This window comes from Netta rufina, assembly GCF_964035555.1.
Source record: "Netta rufina genome assembly, chromosome: 2".
Classification (NCBI taxonomy): domain Eukaryota; kingdom Metazoa; phylum Chordata; class Aves; order Anseriformes; family Anatidae; genus Netta; species Netta rufina.
In genome coordinates, this window is record NC_140124.1 from 32,204,063 (window position 1) to 32,231,505 (window position 27,443).

Consider the following 27,443-nt stretch of genomic DNA (forward strand, 5'->3'; position numbering starts at 1 on the left):
CCTTACCCGGTTTCAGTATTGTCCTTATTAAGACAAACAATTAGTTTAGTGGTACAAAAACAAACAAACAAACAACAACAAAAAACATAACCACCATCACCAAAACAACTGCAACAACAAAACAAGCAACATGAACTAATAAAAAGCAATTCTAAATATTGAAGTAAATCCTAAGCTAGAAAACAGATTCTAAAATCTATTAAGTACTTTTTCCGTTTAGTATAATACATTTTCTGAGTAGTACAGAACCAACTAGTATTTCATTTTATGTTTTAAAATGTTAACTTGTTCATTGATGGAATGTAAATGGCAAGATTTTTTTGCCAAAGTAGAAGATGAAGACTGCAAATTTAAAAGCAGAAACATTTAGGAGAGCTGAAGTTTAAAAATTACTCATCAGTTACACGTAAAGCTTAATGAGGTTCCCTCTGTTGTCAGTGAAAAGAAGCAGGCACTTCTCAAGTGTAATTCATCCCCTCAGTCATCTAGGCTGGGCAGAGGTGCCTATCTTACTCCACTGGCTGTAGAAGAAGCTGAGATGACTAACTTAGACAAGCTGCTTATCTTTTCAGCGACTAAAGATAATGGGTTAATTACTAGCTGTAGTACAGTGACTATCTGTGGAGTTTGGAGCATTACTTATACACTCCTTTGAAACTATCATTTACCAATCTTAAGATTTGTCACTGTTGAAAAAGAGTAATTTCAATGCAACATGGCTGATTTGCTTTCTAAGTGTTATTGATATTATTTGTTTGAATACATGGTATTTTCACTGTGTGATACCAAAATTCAGAAATCAGAATTATATTAGAGGGATTATTGTTCCAGTATTTAAATGAAATTTTGATAACTAATGCTTATTGTTTCTTTTTTTCTTTAATATATAGGAAACGTGTCTCAAAAACTCTTTTCCTTGTTGCCTTGTGGGGGACTTGGGGTAAGTAGAGTTTTATTTATTTATTTTGCAAGAGGGAAAGCACACGGCACATATATTCATGAGCTCCATAGCACTGTTGCTGTATCAGTTCAAAGTCATGAGAAGTTGATGATGAATCTTGAGATAAAATCTGAGACACTATCATACCATTCTCAAAGACATAGAAAAAATACATTGTGATAAGCATATAGAGCAGTTAGACAGGAACATATTTTGTGAAAACGTACATTTCTTAGTTGTCCTTTTTTTTTTTTTTTATGGGATCTATTTTTGAGAAAAGTAACAGAATGAACTTTGAAGAAGTGAAAATAAATATAGCTTTGCATTATTCAGAGAGGAGAAAAAATTATCAACACTAACATTTAGCATGATGAGAACTGTTCACTAGTTGCTAGAAAATTCCTTGGGTTCTGTTAAACTAATAAATTAATTAAGCATTTTTTATGGCCTGTTTTGAAACAGATTTATTCTGAAATAATCTTGCAAGTGAGTATTAGAACTCAGTGGAAAAAAATCTGTAATATGCATAAAATGCATTAAAAAAATGCATAAAAATGCACTGCAATACTAGGTAATGAATTCATCCACATTATTGAAAAACATTTAGAATGGAGCATATCTACTGATTCTGGCATCATGCATAGGTGGTTTTAGTTTTGGTTTTGATTTTGTTTTTGTTTTCCTACATAGCAGTATTCTACATATCTGGTCCAGCTGCACCCATTATTTACTATTATTTTAATGTTAGCAATATCAAAATGCTGATATTACTAGATATGGATGGGCTGCCTAGATGATGCACATAAGTTTAAGTTCCCTTGTTCCCTTATGTTCCCTATACAGAAATAAAGCCACAATCTCTGGAGTGCAATTAGAACTATAGGTCAACTTCCAATGCAAACTTCTAATGTTTTATTTACTATTATCCTCTACAAAGGATAAGTTCTATGCCACAGTAGTCTTCTTTATAGTTGTTTGTTTATTATTATTTTTATATCCCTGAAAAACAAAACATGTGTTGTAGGAACTTAACACAGAAAGATAATAATTTCAATTTAACTTTCAGAATTTAGTAATTTTGGAGGATTTATGAACTATGAGTTAAGGAACAAAGCATCGAGAAGTGGTAATCATTCAAGCTCCCCTACTATTTACACTTGTTGAGGATTCTGCCTAAAATTTGGAACTTAGTGATTAGCAACTTGCTGTATTTGAAACTTGGGGATCATTTCTGTATATGGACCGGCTAATGTTACACATAGACATGCAGACATGCACTTGCAAATGCACATCTGTGTGTACATATTCACACATGCCTATGCATACACACTTTTCTATATAAAAAGGTGAAATCAATTGTTATTAAGGTAGTTTCTCACAGTTATTGAATTTTATCAAGAAGTTTATGGAGAGTTGAACAAGAGATGAATGAAGTTGTGAAAGAATGTTGTTCAGACTTCTGAGCAAAGAGGAGGTGATGCAGAATTCCTTGACAATTCTTTCTGTGATCTTTGGAAAGTAAATATGACCATGGTGGGCTTTGAAAATTAAATAAAATATTTTTCTATTAAACATGTTATTCAGGCATTAGTTTGTGTTAAAGTTAGTGTTAAAATCATAAATAGATATAGGCTTTGAAATCCTTTTAAATACTTTCAATAATAAAAGTATGCTGTCAATTCTAAAGTTAACATAAGTCAGAAATGCTCAGTATAACTTACCTTTTTAAATACTTAAATTTATCTGTACATTCTTGGGTCTATTTGCTTTATTTCTGATTTGGAATCATGGAAATTGGATTAAAGAACATGTTGTAGAAATCTATACTTTATTTATTTTTTTCTAGTTGGGTTTCCCTTTCTACATATTATTGTCAGGCTTGCTGTAGGGCTCTTCTAAGGGAATGGGTTGTGACCTTTTTCAAGGTAAATAATCAGATTAGGAACTCACTTTCAGTGATATTTGGCTGTCTATTGGTTAGGATGAGCTCTGGGAAAAGCTACTTCAAACTGTCTGGAAAGCAATTCCTATATTTACTTTCAAAAAAGATGGTAGAAAGAAAGAAGCATTGGTACTTTGTAGATTTTAAATTAATTGAATAGTATGAAGCAGTAATCAATGTAAAACAGTAAGATCAGGACATAGTTCATGAAAAGACTGTGAAAATAATTAAAATTTATTTTTTTTCTTACATTTTATTTAATTTCTTGCTCGCTTAATTGGTTACTTGTTCACTAAAGAATCCAGGGAGAAAAAATATTAAAAAAAAAAAAAAAGAGACATCAGTTCTTGCAGAAGACTTTAAAGATTTTATGGCTCTCTCCTGAATGATGGTTTTCTGAGATCTTTTATTCTACTGTCTTCTAACCACATGCGGACCTTGCTGGCAGTTATTTTTCAGCCTTTCTGTTATTAAATACATTAGTAGTTAAACTACTCACACAGGCAATGGTCACACCTAGGCTTCTTCTTCTTCACTGCCAGGCTGGATTTAATATCAAAGTTCCCATTTCTTAAGCGATGCTGTTATCAATGTGGAAATCATAGTCTGGTTCTGGTTTGGGACCCTCATGCCACACACTGAAGCTGTGCCACTGTTGGAAAGAGCACCGGGCCATTAAGACAGAGCAAGGAGTAAGGGTGGTATATCTAAATGTACAATTTACCTAGCATAAATAATGTCAAGTCCTAGCTCCAAGCCTCTGTTCCACAAAGCTTATATATTTCACATGAAAGAATCACTGGACAAAATGTAAACTACTCTTGGAGTAAGGACTGAAATATAGACTTCATAGGCATTGCAGACATGGTGAGCTGATGGGCTGTTAAGATTATTGGCATGAGTTTGGGATGGCTTGCATTGTTCCCACAGGACTTAAAGATCCAACCAATCTCTGTAACCCTGAATTCTGCTGTATTATTGATTTTGTTGTTATCTCTGTCCCAACAGCACCAATAAGCTGCAGTCAAGATGAGGGATCCTCTTCTTTCAATATCACAGTGACTGTAGTAAAAGAAAGCTCTTTCAAGCATCTTGCAAAGTAAACAAGAGGAAGTGTCCCTAACAAAGTTCCAATATTCTCTGATCCTTTTTCATCACAGCTCTGAATCTTATGCTTCAATACAAAATACATGTAAAGCTACTGTTTACTGATTTTGTAAGCATTTTAATTTGCTTTCAAGCAGTGATAGTGACTACTTAAATCAGGGTTATTGTTGAATTTGGATAAGTATATGCCAGGCTTTCAGAAGAAAAATAAAGAATAAGAAACTAAGAAACTACACAGCTAATAAATATCTCCCTATCTAACAGCCCTAAGGTGACTCATACTGGCAACCAAACTGAGCAGGTTTCACAGAGGGAGAAGAAAAAGGCTTTATCTAACCTAAATTTGTCCATAACAGTATTTCTTGCATAAATCATATATATATATATATATATATTTTTTTTTTAATCAGAGGACTATCCAGATTCAGCAACATAACATCTACTGAAGTATGGGACCTCTGTCTTTCAATAGTAGTTTTTATTCTTTTTTCAAGTTGAACATTGTACCTGGACCAACTATGGTTAAAAAGTTCTAATACTGTAGGGGTGTAATTCCTTGTGCTGGAGAGAGATTAGCAGGTCTATGTCCAGTGGTTTTAATAATAAGAGATGGTTTCTTGCAGCTGGTCAGAGGTTTGGAATGAGAAAAGTTTTCCAGGAGGTAAGTAGATTGCAGGTGAAATGGCCAAATGGGGAGAATAATCACAAATTATTTTTGGTTCTGCAAATTATCAGACAATTCCACAATTTCTCTTCTGTGAATAGCCACTGGAGATATAACTGATCATTTAATCATTGCATGCATCTATTGCGATTCCTCCCCTTCTGTTCTGCTGTGAAAATGATAAAATAATTAAAAAAAAAAAAAGCAGAAATCTACTTTTAATGTGAGCAAGTTTCATCTCCTTGCCTCAGTCTGTCACTAAAAATAGTGATTGTTTTCCTGCCTGTTTGACCTGCTGCTGTGTGAAGAAATCTTGAAGTCATTTCTCAGCCATATTTTTTTGCCTAGTTGATAGGCAAAAAAAAAAAAAAAAACCACAAAAGTAAAGAAGAGCAGGCTTTTATGATAATGTCATCATCGGCTCCCAGCTTCAAACACTTCTGCGGCTTTTGAATTGTCATTTATAACTTGGAACTGAACCGACCCATAATTCCCTTGATGCATTTAGAGAAATTGATAACAGACTGCTTCTTTTATGGCTCAGAGGAGGCAACTCCAATCACATCACTATTGGCAGTCAATATTATTTTCTGACATGGTTGTAAAAGTATAAAGGGGCTTATGGCATTTGTTTAGATGAGGAATGGGCTCTCAAGCTGTGCTGGGGTTTATGGGTCCAGATTACTTGAGAAGCAAAGGGAATATGATGTTTGCAAACAGGATATGATTTTATTTAAGTGTGGGTTTCATACGTTGTTCCCTGGGGATTGCCCTGCAGACAGAAGAGAATTTCACTTTTATCATATAAAATTGGGCAGTTATCCAATCCCCCCCTGCTCTTTCCCCCTCAAAGACACTGCTCCAAACCTGTAATGTGTAAAGTCAGAACTCTAAACTGCAAGAGGAGGAGCTATGGGAGAACAGCACCCTGCAAGAAATTAGACTTTTGCAGAATAAATCTTTAGAAAGCTGAACAGAGTGGCTCATGCACTAACTGCTGAGCCATCTGAGTAGCTAAGAATGGCTTCTACATACTGGGAAAGTCCATTGCATTTTCTCTAATTTTGCTGTTGTGGCAGAACAGGAATGAGTTTTTCTTCTGGGATAAGCTGGTCTTGTTTCATTAACTGGAATATAACTTAGATCTTTTATACCAGAAAAGAATTTGGCTTGTAACAATCAAAAAAGAAATATGAAGCTATACAATCTCTCCATGTTTTTTCCAAATCCTACAAAATATTCGTAGCATCTTTCTAAATCTTCTGAATGTGGAGTTTCTCCCTAGCGTTCCATGTTGTGATAGGTGGACAGTACTTCTTTTTGTCCTGACCACACACGAAGAATGCAAGAGGAAAGGCAATATCTCACTAGTGCACATATTTAGTAAGTCAACCAGGAAACAAATTGTTTTCTGCTGCTTCTCCTTCTCTTGATCGCACCAGTCTGTGTGCAGCAAGAATTTTCAGACTTTACTTTTTACAAATTAGTGCTCCTCTTATAAGAATGAATGGTATCAACCTGGTACCATGGTGTAAAAATTAAGAAGGTATTGTTGATAACACTGTGTCTTTGTTGCAGATTTTAGGATCCTAGATGTTCTGCAGGTCTCTCCTGATATCTAAATCTGGCTGTAATGAAATCAGACTCAGTATGGTTTGTGCACTCAAACTAAACATCACCTCCACATAGGTGTTACAATTAAATTGTGTCCTTCCACAGGCATAATCCTGTCACAATATCAACCAAAATTAAGTCTGTTTCCTTGTTTGGTGAAAGTAATTCCTAGAAGCTCAGCTACCCAGTGTGAAATCTCCCACTCTGAAATCATCGATATAGCATGTGTTGATGGCCTTATTAACCTCCTGATATTTTCCAGTTGTAACAATTTGGAGAAGATTGCAGGAGATTTTTGTGAATAAAAGACTTATCTCCTAAGCCTCCCTGGCTCCATCATCCCTAAAAAATTCCAAGGTTTAATCAACACAAATTCACAACAGCATTGTACTTTCATTAAGGTATTTTGCATGACTATTCAGGACTCAGGGTTACACAGCTCTGACTCTGTGACGTTTTCTGCAGAGGTAATCAAAATATGTGGTGAAAACAGTCATCCTGATGCCACCCCACAGTGCGATGCAAGGCCAGTAGGCATGGGACTGGAGGTTTGTCAGCCCGGAGCATGCAGGGGTCTGCATGGGAGACTCAATGCATTTCCAGACAAACTTATATAGGCTATCTACAGGATGGGGGAATGAGGGTATAATGTACTCCCAGTTGCTCTAGCAAGCACTCTTTTAGGTGTCATACCCCTGTCATTTGTGACAGTTCAGGTCAGCTTAGAACTGACTGGACCATGTTTTGGAGGAATGAACCATTTCTCACTTTACTGAGGCTCTCTTACACAGGCATTATTAGATGTGCTACTGAAACACCCAAAGCAAGAGCCTGGCTATCCTTGCTTATTTGTGTAGCCATTAGAGAGACATGTGCACCATTAGAGCAGAACTCAGTCCATCTAAGATCTGAGGAACTGTCTGGAAGTACTTGATTCCCTCCATTGATAGGGACTTTAAGCAACTAAGTTCCTAATTTTAGGCACATTAGTTTTAGAAAAAAAAAAAGGAAGTATGATAATGCAAATCTGGATGATCAGAAGAAGAAATAATTGGATATTCCTCCATTAGCAAGGTGCAGAGACTTCATCTGCAGATCTGGAACATGCAATGGTATCTCACCTCTAGTAGAGTGGGGATGCTGTATTTAGCATATGAATATGGTGCCCACAACAAAAGGAAACAATTTCTTCAGACTGAAAGGCAGATACTTTGTCCTGTTCTTGTCCAGTCGTGGCACAGAGGTGGCCTGGTGTCATATACCACAGGTCATGATGTTTAACGAGAAGCAAAACTGTTCATCTGAGAGACATAGTTCCTGACATCACTGCAGGCAGGCCTATTTTAGAAATGTCTCAGTCTGCTTTAAATTGGAGCAGGTGAAGATAGAAAGCTCAAGAGTGGTAATCTGCTAACTTGGGTGCTAAAGGTAATCCTGTCATCTGCAGAATTTGGTCCCTTAGAAAATTTGTGTTTTTAATTTGTGTGTCTATTTATTTATTTATTTATTTATTTATTTTCCAGTTTTTAACAGAGGAGCATTTTTGCTTGGTAGTAGACCAGATTCAAATTGTAAACAAAGACACATGACATAGAAGAAATAAAATTATTTTGAAGCTAATGAGCTATCATAAAATCAATCCTTTTAAAATCTTACCTCATTTTGCATGTGTGTGTTTTTTTTTTTTAATTACTGTGTTACATAAGGCCAGCAATATGCAAAGAAGCTCTCTTATTTCCTAGGATATTAAACATATATATATATACTAAACATATATGTATTTATGTTAAGTGTAAATAGTGGAATAGTGTTATATACAAAAGTATTGTATACAAATTCACTCTCCATATATGCAATTAAATTTGATGGGAATTCAGTAAAGAAAGGAGAATTCACATGTGCTCTTTAAAAGCACATCACATCTTTATTGACAGAATTTAGCCTCCAAGATGGACAGAAAAAATCTCTGAAGAGGAGATGTTGATATGCTACTTGTCTGAATAAACACAGGTTCTAGAAGAGCTCCATAGCATCCCATGACAGAAAGATCATATCTACAGCCAAGAAGAAAGCTAAAGTGCTATGTATTGCTAATTTTTTTTCAGCAACAAATTGCCAATTTAAAAAAAAATAAGTCATATAAAACTTGTTTTCCTGTAATTGTGTGCATTACAACCAGCTACACATTGTTTTATCTGTTTGCTCATGAACCCTTGGAAACTGCATGATCAAACGTAAGAAGGCAGTTGCACAAGCATTTTCACACACTAATCCATTAAAACCTAAAACAAATGTCAAGTTAAATTAATAGAGTACTCAGAGCTAGGTCTGTAAGTGCAGTAACATTTTTACAAGCATCTGGTGATATATGCCACATATCTGAGACTTGAATCTGGGCCTAAGTGTTTTATTTATGAGTTTTGTCTAAAAACAAGTTATAATCCACATCTAATCCATGCCATCCTCCCTCCATTCCCCCTACCAATGATCCACACATTGCTGTTTCATTAAAGTTTTGAGATCCTTTTGGGTGTTTAATGCATGCTTTCTAAGACCCAGAGATTCTAAATGCTTGTCATAAAAGGAAGTTTAGGAGAGTCAATGAATAAAACTACTTCAGAAGATATTGTTGTGTTCAGCTTTCAGCTTGATTTAGGCTGATTCTATTCTTATTCTCATTTTGAATACAAATAGATTTGTTTTTAAATACAGACATCATATATTTACTTGATTTTTTACAAACCTCCATGTGAACTCCCTTTGTAAGGAAATAGGGGTGCTGCACTTATTTATCTGAGGTGGACCACCTCCATCAATAACTATGGTAGGGATTCAATTTTTATTTTCTGCTTAGAAATGTTTTGTTAGTATTTTCTGAAAATCGATTTTGTTTTATAATAGCTGTACAAGTTAGATCATTATTGGCAGGTAACACTTGAAAATGTTATATATCCTACATGTAGAAGGTAGAGGTACTGTCAACATTCCTTATTGCACTGTAAGAGGCTTTTGAGGTCAGAATTAATAGCTGCTAAAATTCTTTTTAAAAGTCCATTTCCATGACTATTGTAGATGGTAAATTCTTCTGCAACTCAAACAACAATTCTTCTACAACTCAAACACAGCAGAGAAGCCAATGCAAACCAAGTGAATTCCACCTTTTTTTGTTCAAGCAATGATCTGTGAAGATCCTTTGAACTATTCATCCCAGTGGAGTCTAAAGATTGCATCCCTTTCACAATTTGTTTGTAAATCATACTGAAAGTATGAAAAATTGATATTCTGGGTACTCCCTATGGCAGGCATTTTGGATTAAAGCAGTTGGAAAGGCCTTTGACAAAACAAGTCTCTGATACAGCTGTAAAGTAACAGTAAAAATAAAGGAAGCTCTTGGTACATATTTTTCCTAAAGTAGCCCACTTTCACAAACTTCCTCTGTGGGGGATTTATGGAAGAGACGTCAGCCTTTTCTCCTTTGTTCCTTACTGAGTGATGTGGCTGACAGGCCATTCATTAGAGGTTGTTCCTCAGAGATGATGTGCGCACCTTCGCTTCTTTAGTCATGGTGAGATGAAACAGCAGCTGAGAAGCACGCTGAGGACCTTTTGCTTCTTAGTGGAAATCACAGAGGTGATGAATGACCATGAGTACATCTGTAGGAGTGGGAAGTGAGAGCTGTGAGCGTAGCACCTGGGAAACTGCACTGCTCGTGGTCACGAGCAACATATTCCAGACTTATATACTGGCATTCACTGGCACTAACTCTCTCCAAGAATGGCAGACTTGTTTCTGGAAATAAGAGCAAAATGCCACACGCAAGTTTTAGAGGTTGCAACACTTCAGGAAAACATTTCATTTCTATTTTCATGCCAGGGAAATGAAAAAACTCAGTGATGGAAACATGTTTGCTCTGGCATGAGTGGAAGAGTGTGAGACTGAATGCTTTTAAAACTAAAACAAAGGAATTTGCTCTGCAATACACAAGTTTTATTCAATTGTGGTATCACTAAATAGCTCTGTACCCTCACATATTATTCCTTGCAGAGGGCTTAATCAGTTTGTTTACTGCAAATAGCTACAATGTTGTTAGCTAACTAGGTTTTATTTACTTCACAGTTTTATAAGCATTTATATCTAAGGACAGCATTTTTTTTATATAGTAGTTTTTCCAGATTCGTGTTGAAATATCGCAACAGAAATGCATACTGAATTAACTTCCATCTAAGAATAGTTGAGCCCTACCTCTGCTCTTTGAGAGGTGAAACAATATTTTTAAACTGCTATGAATAACTGCTTCTTTTTAGCTTGTTGTGCAGGTTAGTGTACACATAGCACTGCTATCACTGGCCAAAATTTCCATAAACAGGTAAATGACAGATTGTGTTTTTGAACTGTTCTCAGAGAATAAGTAGAATATCTCTGACAGGGACATGTGGTAACTCTTGGAGGACTGGTTTTGATTTTTATGATGGCAACAACTGTGCAGAGAATTCAGAACAGGATGTGAGATTTAGTATATTTTCAATTCCTTTTAGGAATGAAATCAGAATTCCATTGTGGAAGCTCCATTTGTGTTGAATAACAAAGTGTGTGTGTGTGTACATGTGTGTGTGACAGAGAGAGAAATGAAACTCTAGGATGCCTTGTCAGAATGTATCGTAGAGCAATAGCTTTGGCTCTCTTTTATATTGCCACCTAGTTATCAGTGAATGTGTATTTAAGACAACTTCAGAACTCACAGTTAATTATTCAAGGAAGGGAAATAACTCATACAAATGAATAAACCACACAGGGTGTGAAAAGTAGCAGGGTTTGTCAGACTGCCAGCAATATATCTGGTCAGCAGAACTGTGATCCAGTGACCATTAGGCAGATCCTGTGACACTTCTGGAGGAAGGACAACTGAGGATGAGGAGTGCAGGGGAAAGGACAAGTTAAAAAAAAAAAAAAAGACAGTTATAAATATATTATAAGAATGCCGATGAATTATTATGCCACTTTTTGCCTCTCTGAGGTTCTAGATAGATATTACTAGATTAGATATTATAGGTAGCAGGACATGTAGCTTTTCCAGTTTTAGCAAATACGGGGATTTCAGAAAGGACCTTATGTAAACAGTCTCCCTCTCAGAAGCCTTTCCATGTCTTTCCTCTCCATTTTCACACACACACATACCACTACCTGATGAAGGCATAAGGAGTTGGTAACTTTCAAATTTATAGTCAGTCTATCTTAACATGAAATATTCTAGCCCTGAAAGTGGTACAGTACAAGGTTTCTATCTGCTACATCTCTGCTGTTTCTTAGCTTGTTTTCAGTATGCTTAAAGTCTTCATTGTGAAATTCAAGTTATCACATTGGTACTTCTTGCAGGAAACATTCATATTATTCATATTCTTTCATTTTCTTTTTCTTTCTATCTTTCTTTCTCTCTTTCTCTCTTTCTCTCTTTTTTCTTTCTTTTTTCTTTCTTTCTTTCTTTCTTTCTTTCTTTCTTTCTTTCTTTCTTTCTTTCTTTCTTTCTTTCTTTCTTTCTCTCTTTCTCTCTTTCTCTCTTTCTCTCTTTCTCTCTTTCTCTCTCTTTCTCTCTTTCTCTCTCTTTCTCTCTCTCTTTCTTTCTCTCTCTTTCTATTCTCTTTCTTCTCTTTCTCTCTCTCTCTCTTTTTCTCTTTCTCTCTTTCTCTCTTTTGTGTAAAGCAGGGTATTTCTGCACACAGCACTTGAAACATTAGTAGCATTCACTCAGGAAAAGTTACCTACATTTCTTTTCACTTAAGTCATTCCTTTCCTCTTTAATGCCTCCACATCCACTTCAGGGACAGGTAGCTTAATTTCTATCATCTGTAGCTTTACAGAGTATTAGCTTTGCTACACATGCCAATGATTGAGCTATACTAGATGTGCTTGAAAAAGTCTACAGCCTACACTGCTTATTCAGGAAACTCAGACTGAAGTAAATCCATATGTGTGTTTAAAAGTTTAGTATTCAGATAGGGCTTGTGTTTTCTGGCTCTAGCTGTTATCATGCACAATCCTTCTTTGAAGAGCTGCAGTAGTGATAGGCTTTTTGATAACGAAATGTGTGGTATGCTCATAGTTTACCTCTGACATTTTGAGGCTTTGAAAAACCATTCTTTTTCATTTTGGTTAGATATTCCAAATGCTTTCCTACACTGACAATTTTTGAAAGGATTCTTGAATTAAAATAATGCATGTAACTAAGCAGAATTTCTCTGTTAGAACCAAACTACAAATCTATATTTTCTGTAATTTTTTAACTTCCTCTAAAAAAAATCCAAAATCAATTGAGTTTTTATTAAATTCTTAGGCTACTCCAAAGCACTTACAGAACAAAAGTAAAAGAAAAAGACAAACTAAAAAGTAAAAAAAGTTTATTAAATTCCATCTGACTTTATCATAGACTGTGATTTAGAAGCTATTACATTTGTCACAAGGTTATGCATACTTAGCACCTAGATGACTGTCAGATAAATTCGATCTATACCTGAAAGAGAACCAGAAATCATAATGCTATACTCTTTACTCATATAAAATCCAATCATTTCATCTCACAGGAATAAAAAGCACATCCAGTAGGATTTTACATAGTTGTATTTCATATACAGCATGACAACTAGGCCAGATAGTAGCTGTAATTTTAACAGATTTGCCACTTATATCACTGTATTACAACAGCAAGTTGCAAACAAAAAAATCGAATAACACGAAAAAAAAAAAAAATCTCTGTTTAAGCACCTGTAATATTTAAGGTAATATATTGCATTAATAGAGAGATAAAATGGAATGGCATATGGATATTTTCTAGTTGTGACAGCTAAAGTTTTGGCTGTAGGATGAAAGTTTTCTAGGTTGTTCTTCAAGAGATATTCCTCAAAAATTCAGTCTGAATTTTGCATGACTATGGAGCAGATTTTAACATCCAAATTTATAATACTTTACCTTTTCAGGGTAATTATATTCATATCAGTATGTTAGTTTTCTTATAATAACTCTGTACTAAGATATGCAGCTTCAGTTGGCTAACTCTGGCTTTAAGAATTTGCAGTTTGTTGTATGTACTATGCGAAGAAGATCAACTACAATATTCCCCAAGAGATCAGCTAAAATATCCTGAATTTCCTGTGTACTTTTAGGGGGTCATTTCTAAAAATTCCTTGAGAAATGCTATTTTGTCTCCTGATTGCCCATTTACATCCAGTCCAGGTACAATTCTGTAATGAAGGGAATATTGTAGTAGAAGATATTTGGTCTCATTGTCCTGGTTCAGTCTCCTCACACTTAGCTGAAAGCGGAAAATGATAAATGCCGTATTCTGGCCAATACTCGGTGTTCAGCAGTTGGAGAAACTGCCGTCTCATGTGTCAGAGCAGACAACTGTCTTGAAGGGTGGGTACTCTCAAGCTGTGGTTACAATTTTAACTTAATCGGCCTTCCTGGAAATGAATCATAGTCCCTTTGAGGATGCAGACTCCTGCTTGTGCCCTGGTGTACCGAGCAGCTGCCACTGAATCATTTTCATCAGCCACTCCTTCATGTTATCCTTAATTTGCTAGCCATAAAAATGGCAAGAAAGTACTCCCTCCCAGCCCTCTTGTTGATACTTCTTTATTTAAAGTACTGCAGTGTATTTTTCAAACTTTATTATGGTTTGATTAAATTGATTTAACCAATGACCTCTACTTATTTATTTCCTTATTTGTTTTAAAAATAAAATTGATTCACAGTTGCTTTAAAGCAGCAGAGAGAGAACCTGAAGTTCTGCCTAATGTTAAATACGTCATGATATTTTTACTACTTGGTTTCTTTCTGGTTTCTTTCTGTAATTTCCTGAGCTACCTACTGATTTGTGTCTCAGGCTACCAGTCTGCAAAACAAATTTAATAAATCATCCTGTATCAAGCTGATGATGCTTAATTGTGTTTAGACAACTTTTTCAGATTCTCAGATGAAAACAAAATGTGTTATTATTGTTATTCTGAACTTTGCAAGAACAGTCTATGCTTTTTATTCAGGCCTATTGTGAATAGGAATTATTTTCATTAGTTCTGCTGCATGAACACAAAACTGATCAAAATGATAGAAAATTCAGGTCCAGCAAACTGAAAAACATGATCATTTTAGTAGCTTGAAATATAATATTATTGTAACAGTAATGGTGAAGACATTTGACAGGTGTAGAGAGAAGATCAAGCTTCTTTCTGTTTCAAATGACTAATCAGAGAATTCCTCAGAACTTCCACAGTCGAGCAGCATTTGCATCCATTTTCAATTATTTAATTTCTTTCTTTTTTCTTTCTCTTTTCTTTCTTTCTTTTTCTTCCTTCCTCCCTCCCTCCCTCCCTCCCTCCCTCCCTCCCTCCCTTCCTTCCTTCCTTCCTTCCTTCCTTCCTTCCTTCCTTCCTTCCTTCCTTCCTTCCTTCCTTCTCTCTTTCTCTCTTTCTCTCTTTCTCTCTTTCTCTCTTTCTCTCTTTCTCTCTTTCTCTCTTTCTCTCTTTCTCTCTTTCTCTCTTTCTTAAGAAATTAGGAACAGAAGCTTCTGGTTCAAACTTATGTCTCAGTGTACTTGGAAGTTATCCAAATAGCATCTGCCACAGTATTTTGTCTATCCCTAAACGTTTCTCTTTTCATGATAAATTTGTGCAGTATGATACTACTAAATGCACTTCCCATGGAGCATCAAGGAAGTCTGGCTGTCTCTCTAGATGTTTTTTTCAGACTGTTTCACACCAGCATGTCTGCTTGGCATAGTAGCATAAAAGGGATATGCAACATTTCATCTATACTATGTTGTTTGTTTCTGCAAATAAATAGTTACTAAAAATATATTTCAAAAGTAAAATATTGGGTTACTGATTGAAGCTGTAGAACAGTACTGCTTAGCTGTCTTTATAATATTTTATTTATATTTTACAATTAAAATATCTTTATTTTATCTTTATATTTATATTTTCATATAATGTTTAAGCTGTTATAAAGAGTGATCTAAAGCCTTTCAGTCAAAACTTAGCAGTCCATCAAAACTGGAGATACAGCAAGGGTGGTACTTCAATTTATTTCATTTTATTTTTTTGTCTATGGCAATGGTAAGTAGTGAAATTAAGCTAAACAGTGAATCATTGTGATTTCAGTCGTTTAAAAATGATGCCTGCCTGGGTAAGAAAGAAAAGCTTTTACTGCTAATTTTAAAACACATCATGATCTGGGCTGCTGGTCAGTTTCTGTCGGCATGCTTTTTTGGGACAGCAGTGGCTTCTCCTGTGGGACCTTATGTCCCTCGCTGGCAGCCCCCCATCTCCACCAATGTAAGGACCCGGTGCAGGGCGTCCACTGGCCGGTGAGCAGGCCCAGCCTGGCCGATGTAATGCTGTTTGTAATGAGAAATCTAAACAGGGAATGGCAGCGAGGCATGACAGGAATGTGTTTCCATTGGAGAAGCCCGTGCAGAGAAAAAGCATAAGTAAAGCCATGTCCAGAAGGCCTTTCAGCTGGCCCGGACGGAAGACTGATGTTATTGTACACGGGCTGTCACGCTGCCAGCCCTCCCTCACGGGTTTGTTTTCTCTCATGCTCTCCCTCTCCCTTTCCCTCTCCCTCTCTCCCTTGCCCTTCTCTTGGGGCCGGCTGTTTGCTCAGGTGGACAGTGACACCGTTTGGAACGAGCTGCACTCAGCTGGGGCGGCACGCATGGCGGTGGGCTGTGTCATCGAGCTGGCGGCCCGCGTGGCCTCCCGGGAGCTGAAGGTGAGGTCCGGGCCACGCGGTGGGTGGGAGGCAGGGAGGTCCAGGGGGGCTGAAGGCAGGCCTTGTTCGCCCGCTCCGCACTGCTGGGTGGCGGGAGGGGAAGAGGGAGGATGGCCACCAAGGTGTGGCAGCCCCATTGGCTCCTCGAGGTGGCCACTGAGCCTCACAGGAGACAGGTTTGCCATTGATGCTCTGAAGTAGTGCTGTTTTCTTCAGAGTGCTACAGCCTGAGGTGAAGTTACTTGTTGCGTGCATGTAGCTGGCAAGTTGCTGTGGAACTGCCTTTTGAAGTGTGTGTTGTTTTTTTTTTTTCTTTTTAATATGATTTAGTCACGTGCATGACCTCATGATACCACCCAGAGAGAGGGGAGGCAATCGGTGGGCAAACAGGTTGTCAGGGAAGAGGGACGCTGTTGATGAGGGGAGTAATGATCCAGAATACACCTTCCCGTCGGCAGCTCCACACTGACTGTCCCTCATTGTTCTTCCTGGACAGCTTTTCTTCCCTATCTCCTTTCTGCACGATCCGCAAAGAATGATGTACAAAACCCAAATTATCCCCAGTCTAAACAATTTATAAAAGTTCCAGACCTGACGGACTTTGACATTTTATTTGGTATTTTAACAGCCCTATTTAAAGGTACACCATATGCAGCCTGGATGCAGTCTTGCCCCAATAAACATTGTTGGAGCTAACACGTCTCCTTAATGAAACTGTTTATACTCTTTCCAGTCCAAACACTAATGGATTCAGTCCTGTTTGCAAAATCAAGATAGGAATAAATATTTTAGAATTAACATTATACAATGATTTTTTTTTTTCCCCAAAAATTCCAAAATGTAATGGAACTTGGGAATTTTCTTCCTCTATATCTGTCTTATTTCAGTCAAAATACATTAGCTACATATTAGGTGAAGAGTACATATGTTTATGTGTACATATATATATATAAAGAGGTATAAAATATATAGGTATGTAAAGGAGCATTCAGTTAAAATACAGTATTATATCTCTGACCCAGTCAAATGTGATTACTAAACTTTTGCGTTCAGATACTGAAATCATCAGCCAGGTGCTACACCAAGACGCTATAATTTTTGAAATCTCAAATCAGGGAGAGGCATGTCCATATGGGATCTCGCAGATCTTTTCTGATGGGCACTTCAGCTTTCAGGGTTCGGTAGGATTCAATACACAACTCACTAAACATTATTCCCACACAACGAGACTAATGAAAGGGAAGTAGGGCTTTTTACCCTTTTTTTTTTTTTTTTTTTTTTTTGCCTTTGGTGACTGTAGGACATAAGTCAGTCTTTAAGATGATATGCAAGCAAATTTTGATAAGAATAGTGAGATATGCCCTGTGCACAGTTAGCCTAAGCAGTGTCTGCTGAGAATCTATGCTGTTTATCTTTGTGCTTTTGTGGTGTCTTTCCAAGGTGTGATTGTGCTTGATTATTTATCTGTGTGATGGACAGATGGAAAGAATCAAACATCATCCACTGTGAGACCTTGTTTGCTGCTGGAGTTGCAACAAACTGTAAATAAATACTTTAAATTTAATACTAATTTGTAGTTTACTGTAAAATTATTGTTGATCCTAAATAGAATCTTCATCTGCAGTGGAGAGGACTGGAACAATCTCATTCCTCCTCCAGCTGAGACATAGGTAATTGTTCAAAACATGTGCCAAGTCACTGGTTTACCCCAAATCATGAGGAAAGTAGGAATGGAAAACATTTGCTGTGAAAGCGAATCAGCAATACTCATGCCATTCCCAATACGCGTTTAACCTGCTACTGTACTTCCAGCATGAAGTCCAGTGGCTTACGTGCCACTATGCTGACTGTATGAACTAACAATCTGCATGTGGTGTTTATAATTTAGAATGAAAGAAACCCATGGAAAAGTTATTAAGGCCTGGCTGACAGAAGAAAAACATGCTAGCAGAAGTTCTGGAAATAAACTGATCCTGATATTTTTGGGCAGAATCCTCGAATGTTTACTTTGTCACTGCATACAAACCTGGATTTTGCTCAATACTCTTATATAGTAAATTGTATCAAGGGATTTTTTGCAGTGTATTCTGAGGCATTCTACATGGTGTTCACATGAGAATTTAGGTAGCTGTGAGATTTTAGCCCTACAGATCTGTATGTGTCAGTCTACATTTATGATGACTTTATATATTGCTTTTCGATCTTGCTGCAATTCTTCCTCTAGAAACATACGTGTTGCACTGATCAGCTGTTTCTAGTACAGGTAAAATGCCAATTCTGTAACATACTTGTAAAGATCTGAGAGGAAGTAAGTGAAGCTGACCACTTTCATGTTCATTCATTGAGCAAATATGCATGTGAAGTAACCATCTGGGGCCTGTACTGTGAGCCCTGAGTGGGAGGATTAAGCTGTGATGGGAATCTGGAAAGGTCTGCCACAGCTTCAGAATCTTTGGATGACAAAAAAGGCCTTCCAGAATTGTGCATAAGCTATAACAGCTCTGCAGCATGTAAACAGCAAGATGAGAGCAAGTAAGGAAACATGCTGTAATTTTTCCCTGGCAGTTTATAGTATGGATTGTTATCAGATGGTGCACTGTCAGTTTGATGTCATCTAAAGAAAAATACTAAATTATGAGACAGGACACACAGATTTGTTCTGAAATCCCACAGTTGCCTGAGAAGAGCTGCATGTCCTGCAGTTCACAGTGGCAGACTTAAAATACAGAGCAGGGAATTCCCACAGGGCAGTGATTCAGACTGCAGCAGAAGAGGCAGTGGATTATCTACCCAGTGCAATGGAGAAAGAATCATAGAATCATAGAATATCCCGAGTTGAAAGTGACCCACAAGGATCATTAAGTCCAACTCCTGGCACCACACAGGTCAACCCAAAAATTCAGACCATGTGACTAAGTGCACAGTCCAAATGCTTCTTAAACTCCAACAGGCTTGGTGCAGGCCCAGCATAGGTGTCTTCCTCTGAAACAGTTCTGGAGACATAAGGGTAACCTTAGAGTAAAACTTTATAGCATAGACAAAGTTTGAGACAAGAAGCCTCGGGAATGAGACATTGAAGTAATTTGTTTAAGTGCTGTTTAGATGTAAGAATTGCCAAATTTGTCAGTGTAGCTGGGTATAAGCTGCTCAAACATTTCTTACAGCTTGATGAATCAATGCATGTATTTTTGTAAAGTCTAACAAGGTTTTCCTAAAATAAAAGTGAATATAATATTTTATTTTATGGGTATGTATGCAGTCAATTTAGAAAAACAAACAAACAAACCACCACAGGATTTACAGTACTGGAGACAAATGTCCTCCTCACTGCCTGGAGTACAGAAAATAACATAGACTGTCCCATACTGACTGGCATCTGACATTTAAACTCCATTTTAGGAAGGAAACAACTTTTCAATTTCCATGCTTACTCAAGTCTCTGCTGACATTGCTTGCATAAAGTGATAGTAGTAGCTCTATGCTGTAAGTATGTGCTGCTAAGAAAAATAGTAAGTCTACAAAATCAATTGTGAGCCTACAGAGCAACTGAGAGCAATTGTCACTGCACCGTCGGACGTGAGTCAAAGTAGTACACAAGGCAAAAGGTTCTCTACTTTATTCTGAATTTCCTGAGACTGCCAGTCCCATTTCACATAGGTCTCTTCAGAACAGCAACATTTTGTTCATCTGATTTGGACAGTGTTCAAAAACTTGCCAAGAGTTAGAGTTCTCTCCACCATAGTTCAAACCTCTTGTGAGACATCAGGTTTCTTTGATCTTCCTGACAAATGGCAAAAGCATCAATATGACAGTGCTAAGGATGTAAAACAATAGGGTTTACTGAAATTCTGCTGCTGCTGTAAAAGTAAATTGGTTAGAGGGGGAGGCTGGTTTTTCTATTATTATTATTATTTTGTTTTTATTTATTTATTTATTGTTAATCAAGACAATCCCCTTCTCTGGGGAGACTTAATTCAGGATGTTTTTAATTTGATTATATCAGGTAGGTAAAATCACCTATCAAAATTAAGGATTTTTTGGGTTTGTTTAATAATATAATGAGCATTCATTGAGATCAATTTGATACTCCTTTGAGATAATTTTAATAGAGAATAAAGAATCACACCAGTGAAATATGTAGTATGATAAAAGTGATGTTTTACTGAGCCACATGCTATGTTTTTCCTTTTTTCATGAGTTTATTTGCATGTTTGATGGATGCCATATTAACAATATTACCATATGATGAGATGAGCTTAAAGATTACATGAAGGTTGCCCTTTTTCAAGCTTTTTATAAGTGAGGAAACCTGGTGATGGCTGATGGGGTATTTATATTTTATGTCATCACTGTCACAGCTCTCCCATCTAACTGATTTTGCTCTATCTGCCTTTGCTCCTTTCCCATTTCCCAAAGAGATTTGTGTAGATGATTTTTGCTATTATGCTGGCTAACCACCTTTAGTAGAGTGGAGTACGTGGAACTGGGTGACTGTAGTTCCAATGTAGACATTAGATATACCTAATAAATAATTTCAACACACAAGAGAAGTCTTATGATATATTTCTTGGGATTTGGGAAGTAATACAGGTAGTGCCCTGCATATGATTTCTTGCACATGGTATGGCTTTTGAACTTGGAAATATTTGTCTCTAGTCTCTAACTAAGGTCAGTTACTTCAGAAAGAGAGTCCTAAAAATCTCCATCTGCAGAGAGAGCGTTTTTTTTCTGAAGTCATTATGGAAAATAACAGGAGGGTTGTCTTTTAAGGATCTCCTTCCTCTCTTGCATGGCCACAATAGAGATGTGCTAGAAAAGGAGAAGGAAATGGTGCATATGGAGACTCAGGCTATACAAACCTTCTGTAGGACATGAAGGCAGCGCTTCACTTCACAGTGTCCCAGTCAATGCCCGACAATAACTAAGCAGATTTGAGGACCATGTGGCCTAATGGTTTGGCGGCACTGGGAGATGCCATCCTTCCCTGCCCTCCCATTTTTTTTTCAGGCCCCCTCCTGCTTCCCATACATCAGCTCTGATGCTCACCTCGCCTCGCCTCGCCTCGCCTCGCCTCACCTCACCTCACCTCACCTCACCACACCTCACCTCACCACACCTCACCTCCTGCCCAGTGTGCTACTTCACTCATAAGCATCTATGCACAAAGAAACTCTCCCCAACCCTGTGCAGCAGGTACTTCTAAGGTGCATCTAATACTACTAAGAAGTCAAAAGTCAAATAAGTGATTATGTTAGTATGATAATTTTGTAATAATTGTACTTTGCTGTCTAATGTCCTTCAAAATATTATTTGTTCTTATAACAGTTGTTTTATTGTGGTCTGTTTTGTGAATATTAAATGCATCTTCTTTTTTGGTAACAAAATTTGCATTTCTTTGTCTGTTGCTTTATATCTTACAGTTGACTAGCAGATAATAAAATAAAAGAAAAGATATCAGTGAGGAATGTAATTTAAAAAGTATACATCCAATAAGAACCACCCTATGCACTGGGAAATTAATTTTCATCAGAATGGGCAACTCAGTCCCAGAGCAGACTGTGGTACTAGTGAAAATCCAAAAGGAGCATTTCTGGTGTTTTTTTTCTCCAGTTTCAGATGTTCCTATTCAGTACTACTACAAGCTGGAATTAATTATTTTAAATACAGTACCCATAATAAGGATTATTCTATAGTTTACTTTGAATATCCTTTAAATATGTCAACATTGGTGATGGCAACACTCTTTTCTGTGATAGAAACACATAAGTGCCATATATTTTTAATTTGACAAATTTGAAACAGAAAAGACCTACATAGTAAACTGTCAAGAGCTGGTAGATTTCATATGGTTATTCCTTAAAAAAAAAAAAAAAAAAAAAAAAAAAAAAAAAGTTTGAATGAATTAAGAAGCAATTCTGCAAAAAAAGCACTCAAGAAAAAAGACATAAATTAAGAGAGATCTTGCATCTATTTCAGCTGAATCAAGAGAAGTACAAGTTCCTTTTCTTCCTTATCGTGTGTGTGCAAGTGCAAGTGCAAGCACACACATGTGTAGGGTTGCCCTGTTGGTAGTCAGGGGTCATTTAACAGAATAAAAGCAATTGAAATGAGTTTCCTCCGAACCAGAATCTGATACATTCCTGGAATGGTTCTTTCTGATATGTCAGGTTGAATCAATACCAAAATAAATCTCCTGCATTTGGTCATTGTTACTCTGCTGTCTTTGTGATTCCTGAATAACTTGAACCTGAAACTCTCATTCCAAATGTGCTTGGTTATTACTGACTTCAAGGTCTTTGTTACACAAGGCTATGGAAGAATCATAAGGTAAATTGTACTAGTCTAGTGAATAAACAGGATTAGCTTAATTAATACCCCCCACCTCATAATTTTCTAGTCTTTATAGTATTCCATGTAAAAGTCACTCATTCCTTTTTCCCAGCTCTACTGCTTTTATTAGACCAAAATTACAATGAACTACCTTTCTAAAGACATAACAAAAGAAAAGGGGTGAGAAGTGTCCTCCTAGTCCTACAGTGTCCTTCCTCTGGTAGTATTTCAGGCCAGCAAATTTCCATTCATGCTGGAACAACAGCAAATACCACATAACTCTTCTGGTTATGTAGGAAAATCTCCTTTCCTGGGAGTTGCCCTCTGCTCAGGTGGCTCCTAGACAGCTCTCGTGCACGTTCTGCCCTACCTTCATTTCACAGAATCACAGACTCACAGAACTGTAGGGGTTGGAAGGGAACTCAAGAGATCATCGGGTCAGATTTCTACCTCCTTGTCTCACGTTCTGCTCTGTAACACTCTCCCTCTGCCTTACAAAAAATTCTAAGCAATTTGTAGCAGCTACAAAGGGAAGCTTTTTTTTTTTTTTTTTTTTTTTTTTTTTTTTTTTTTTTCCTGCTACTCAGACTCAGAATTTTTAACAATGTGTAGCATGGAAGAACAGTCATAAATGAATGTTTATTTTAGAGATACGATTGATAACAACCATCAAAGTTACCAACAGAGTTTTTTAGATAGTACTTTATATTCTTTGCTTTTACAAAGTTACCAAATTACAAAATTTTATATGGAACTATCTCTTAGAAACTTTATCCCAGCAATTATGGTTATATTTATATCTGAATTACTATTATTATTTCATATAGTAGTACAACTTTAATTATATGTGTGGTATGCAACCTATCTCCATGACCACTCTGTTGTTAAAACTGTTTGTCTGCATTTTTTCCCAATATAGTTCACACTAGTTGTGGCTAAAGAGGCTGTCACAGTTGTATATATGTCAGCCTGCAAGCACCAACTTTTCATATATATTCTCCAGTGCAATCCTTTTAGACCTGCAGGAAAGCAAACAGGGAACTCTTTGTTTCCATCAGAGTTAAACATTTAATGTCCATTTTTGTGTTCTTGGCCTCTGCTAGCTTCCTCTGCAAGACAAAATGGTATTCCCTCATGTCCATTACTGTTTTCTTGGCAAATCTACATGCTGCTAACACTGCTGTGTTAAATCATGGGTTCTTGTTCACTGCATTCGTAGACCCCCAGGGCCAGATACTGGCTCCTGCTCTGGCAGTATGAATAGCTTGTAAAATTGTCCCAAACAGGTACCTGAGGATTGCCTCGCTCTTACACCATTCTTATTCTTACCCTCCCTGCTGGATGGCATAGCTTGGGATCATGTTACAGCAGAAGTGACCTGGTAAGAATATGGTTATCTTCTTCAGGGTACCATTTCAAGGGAGTTTTGTAGGCAGCTGGGGTTGAAAGCAGCCCTGATGTTTGTTATTGTAGGAGTTAACTGAGTCAGAGATAGTAAGAAGGTTAAAGATGGCACTAAGGCCACTTCAGGGTTTGCATCCTGTCAGGTATACTCTATGGAGTACCTTTTACATTTAAAGAAATGCCATTCTATATAACTTTATAATGACACCATTTCATATATATATATATGTACATATATATATACACATATAAACATAAGGAATATCAATTGTGACAGAAGGAATGGATACATTTCTGTATAATAACTAAAGCAGTTTCAACAAAAAAATGAAGTATTAGTTTCATTCACTCCTGACTCTAATGCTTGTGCACAGTGAAACAAAAATAAACCCTTCCATGAAAAACAAGTGGCTATGAATGCCACGTAAAAGCACTGCTAATTTTAAGACCTGTGGGTTGTATTTGTTAAGGGATTTACATGTAGACATGTAGAAAATAAGAGACTTTAACACCTGATTTTGGAGAATGTAGAGCTTCTAGTGTGGTTCTGAATTAGGTACCTGGTCTCCATATGAAATAAACAGAGGTTCCTGAGAAAGCTGTCCTTGGTAACGTGTAGCTACAATCAGCTAGTGCAAGGTATTTTCCTGACAGTTTTCTTTTCAAAGGTATGTAGTTGTGAACTTCTAAGTAGAATCACAGAGTGGTTGAAGTTAGAAAGGACCTGTGAAGGTCATATGGTCTACAGTAGTTCCAGCCTGTCTCTCAACATGCCCGGAGTGCCCCATTGGCTGGGTGGCTTTTGGTCCACTTGGAATCTGGGCAGAGTAAGCTCCCATTGTCCAGACAGGAGAAGAGTGATTCACACCTTGCCATAGTCACCACGTGTTGCTCTAGGGAAAAAGTTCCTAGCTTTGGTTTTATCTCCTTTTGTCACAGAAACACCAGAGGAGCTCTGCTGTAGATAGTCCAAACTGTGGAGCAACCAACTGTGTTATTGTGTTGTTTTGAGTGCTTGTTTTGTCAAGGTCCAGGAAGAGGTATAGTAGGTGCCCAAGCATGATGCGGCTCAATGTTCTGACCCAGCATGCTACAGAAATAATCAACTGTATCACCAAATAAAATGAGACCACAGTATGGCAATGTACACCTTTTTTCTTTGGAAGCCAAGAGACTCTGGAATAAGGAGACTGGAAAAAGTCTAATATTTTTTCTTAGTTTTTATTTAAGATCTAATTCTGCAATATATTGCAATATCTTTGTGATTTTATTATTTATTTATTTGTTTATTTATTTATTTATTGCAATTTATAAACTGAGTTTCAGCAGGTTTCCCTTTGTTCGTTGTTCAAATATGTACAGATTTTAGAATATGACTATTCAGGCTTTACTCTTTACCCTCAAATTTTACTAGAGGTAAGCACATAATACAGACATGAATCCTTTTTCTAATGTTCATGTCTGTCAGTCAGTTTAATGTTCTGTCTACATATAAGGTGTCTGTATCCTAGTATAAATAAGGCTCTGTACAAAAATGCTTTGAATTTATGTGTGTTGGCTTCATTTTCAACATATTCCTCTGTGTTAATCTTTCTATCTTTAAAGCAGATTTTTGCCTTTCTGTCTACTGTTCTGAGCTCACTGTCTGGTATTTAAATATTGCCTAACTAAATGAATTCATGTTCTCTTGTGCGAATACATGGTGTGTTTGTGCAAATCTTAAAAGTAGAAGAAACGAAGTGTTTTATCAATTGCACGAAAGTTGCTGTTAAAACTGTATGGTAACTAGTTTTCAGTGTTTGGTAGAATTTGATTACCTTATATGCCTTATCAATGTAATGTATGCATTGTATCTAAATGTGAATAGTGAACTTACTGCAACATTAAAAAAATCAACAAAAACACCATAATAAATGTTCGCAACACTAAAGTAAATGTTCTAGATGCCCATGGAGAACCAGAATAGCTTACTTAAACTCTGGTAGAAGAAAATAAACCAGCTATAACTAAACAATACTTCCAAACAGTGTTGTCAAAATAAGGAAATAGAAGAGAGGTCTAAAGAGTAAATGTTATGTCAAAAAGAGCAGTGTCAATTTTTTTTTTGTGTTTGCATTTTCCCCCATAAAATTCTCCCAGATACAACAATCTTAATTATATAGATCTTTTGGGGTTGCTGATAAAGTTAGACAATAATGATCTGTGAGCTGAGGGGCAGCTGTACTGAGAGAACAAAGTACGGGTAGCATAGAGCTCTTTCCACTAATGCCCTCTTCTCTGAGTGTTCTTTCACTTATTCATCTGTACATTCCTCAGCATACACATACTTTATTTTTCATAAATGCTAGAAGAGACATCTTTACAGAATTCTTCTCTAAGTCATATTTTATGTAAAAAGCAACTCAGGAGGATCAGCATTTTAGCTGAGTGTAAAGCTGGTTTGATTCTGAAGACTAGTGCAAACCACAATGCCTTTTTTATTGATGCTGTGTTTGATCTATAAACAATTTATATTTCACCTTATATTTTATAACCAATTTATATTTCACCTTAGCTGAATAGAAGAGATTAACAGTCTTGACTAGTTGAAATAAAGAGCAAATTTGATGAAGTAATGTTGTTACTTCTGAATCTGGCTTTTTAAAGAGAAATTTGATAATACACACCTTATGATGCACTGCTTCCTGAATATATAATCTAACTTTCTGAACAGAGCTACTTTACCAGTATTTCTACATTTGCCCCTTACCTTACTGCACCACGAAGTGGGAAGAGTTCATTTTTCTTTTATCTCCAGTAGCAAAAAAAATATTGATCATCACTAATCCTACTACTGTCTTTTATAAACATTTCTATACAATTTCAGAACGTGTATTAGAAATTGACTTTAGGGAATGTATTAAGCTTGTGAGACTGGCAAGTTCCCAAGTTTAATTCATAGTCTGCAGAAATATGGGATATTCATTGCCGTCCTTTTTCTACTGTTAGGATTTGTATGTGTGTGTGTGTGTCTGAATTTATCATTTAGTCCATATAGGAAGTAGGGTCAACACAGTAATCATTTAAAATTTATACCTCAAGCTGCTTTTAGTTCAAATTTCTCAATCTCAAACAATGTAAGGTTACATGAATTTAGATCAAGAATGGGTTGGTCCTCTCTGCTCATGTTTAAATTTGAATTCTTGACTTCGGAATTGACAACAACAGCTTTCTTTTCCTCCTGTTTAGGTTGTGTTGTGTGTGTGCGTGTGTATGTATGCACATGTGCATATTTATATAAGATTATATGCCACTATTCTCAAAAATATTATTTCTGACAAAATACTATGAAAGGGTGATTGGACAGAAAAAGTGCTTAAGAGCCTCAAATACATTTCAGTCCAGTCTGCCTGCTGCTCTGTTTTGCACTGAGTCAAATGTTTTTTTAAGCTGATAATTGAAAACCTATCTTGTTCTTACAGAATGGTTTTGCTGTTGTAAGGCCCCCAGGCCATCATGCTGAAGAATCAACAGCCATGTAAGTACCAGGGAATATTGCCCATCTTGGAGCACTAAGGTTACTGGCAATCACCTGTGTTGTGCATGTCTCTGAAGAACTGTAATTGTTAGCAGATGACTGAAAAGGCTTTCTAGGTACTCCCAGAAGCAGATTTATGGCCTCAGAGATCATATAGCTTTTT

General features: G+C 36.7%; 1 protein-coding gene across 1 annotated transcript in view; it reads left to right on the plus strand.

Moving 5' to 3' along the window:
* Positions 1-15,972: 15,972 nt before the first annotated feature.
* Positions 15,973-27,443, plus strand: part of LOC311207152 (histone deacetylase 4-like) — a gene marked incomplete at both ends in the record, with an annotated part of 105,794 nt that continues 94,323 nt past the window's right edge. The window contains 2 exons of the mRNA XM_084283053.1: positions 15,973-16,029; positions 27,225-27,280. Of these exons, the coding sequence (XP_084139179.1) occupies positions 15,973-16,029; positions 27,225-27,280 (113 nt within the window). The remainder of the gene's footprint in view (positions 16,030-27,224; positions 27,281-27,443) is intronic.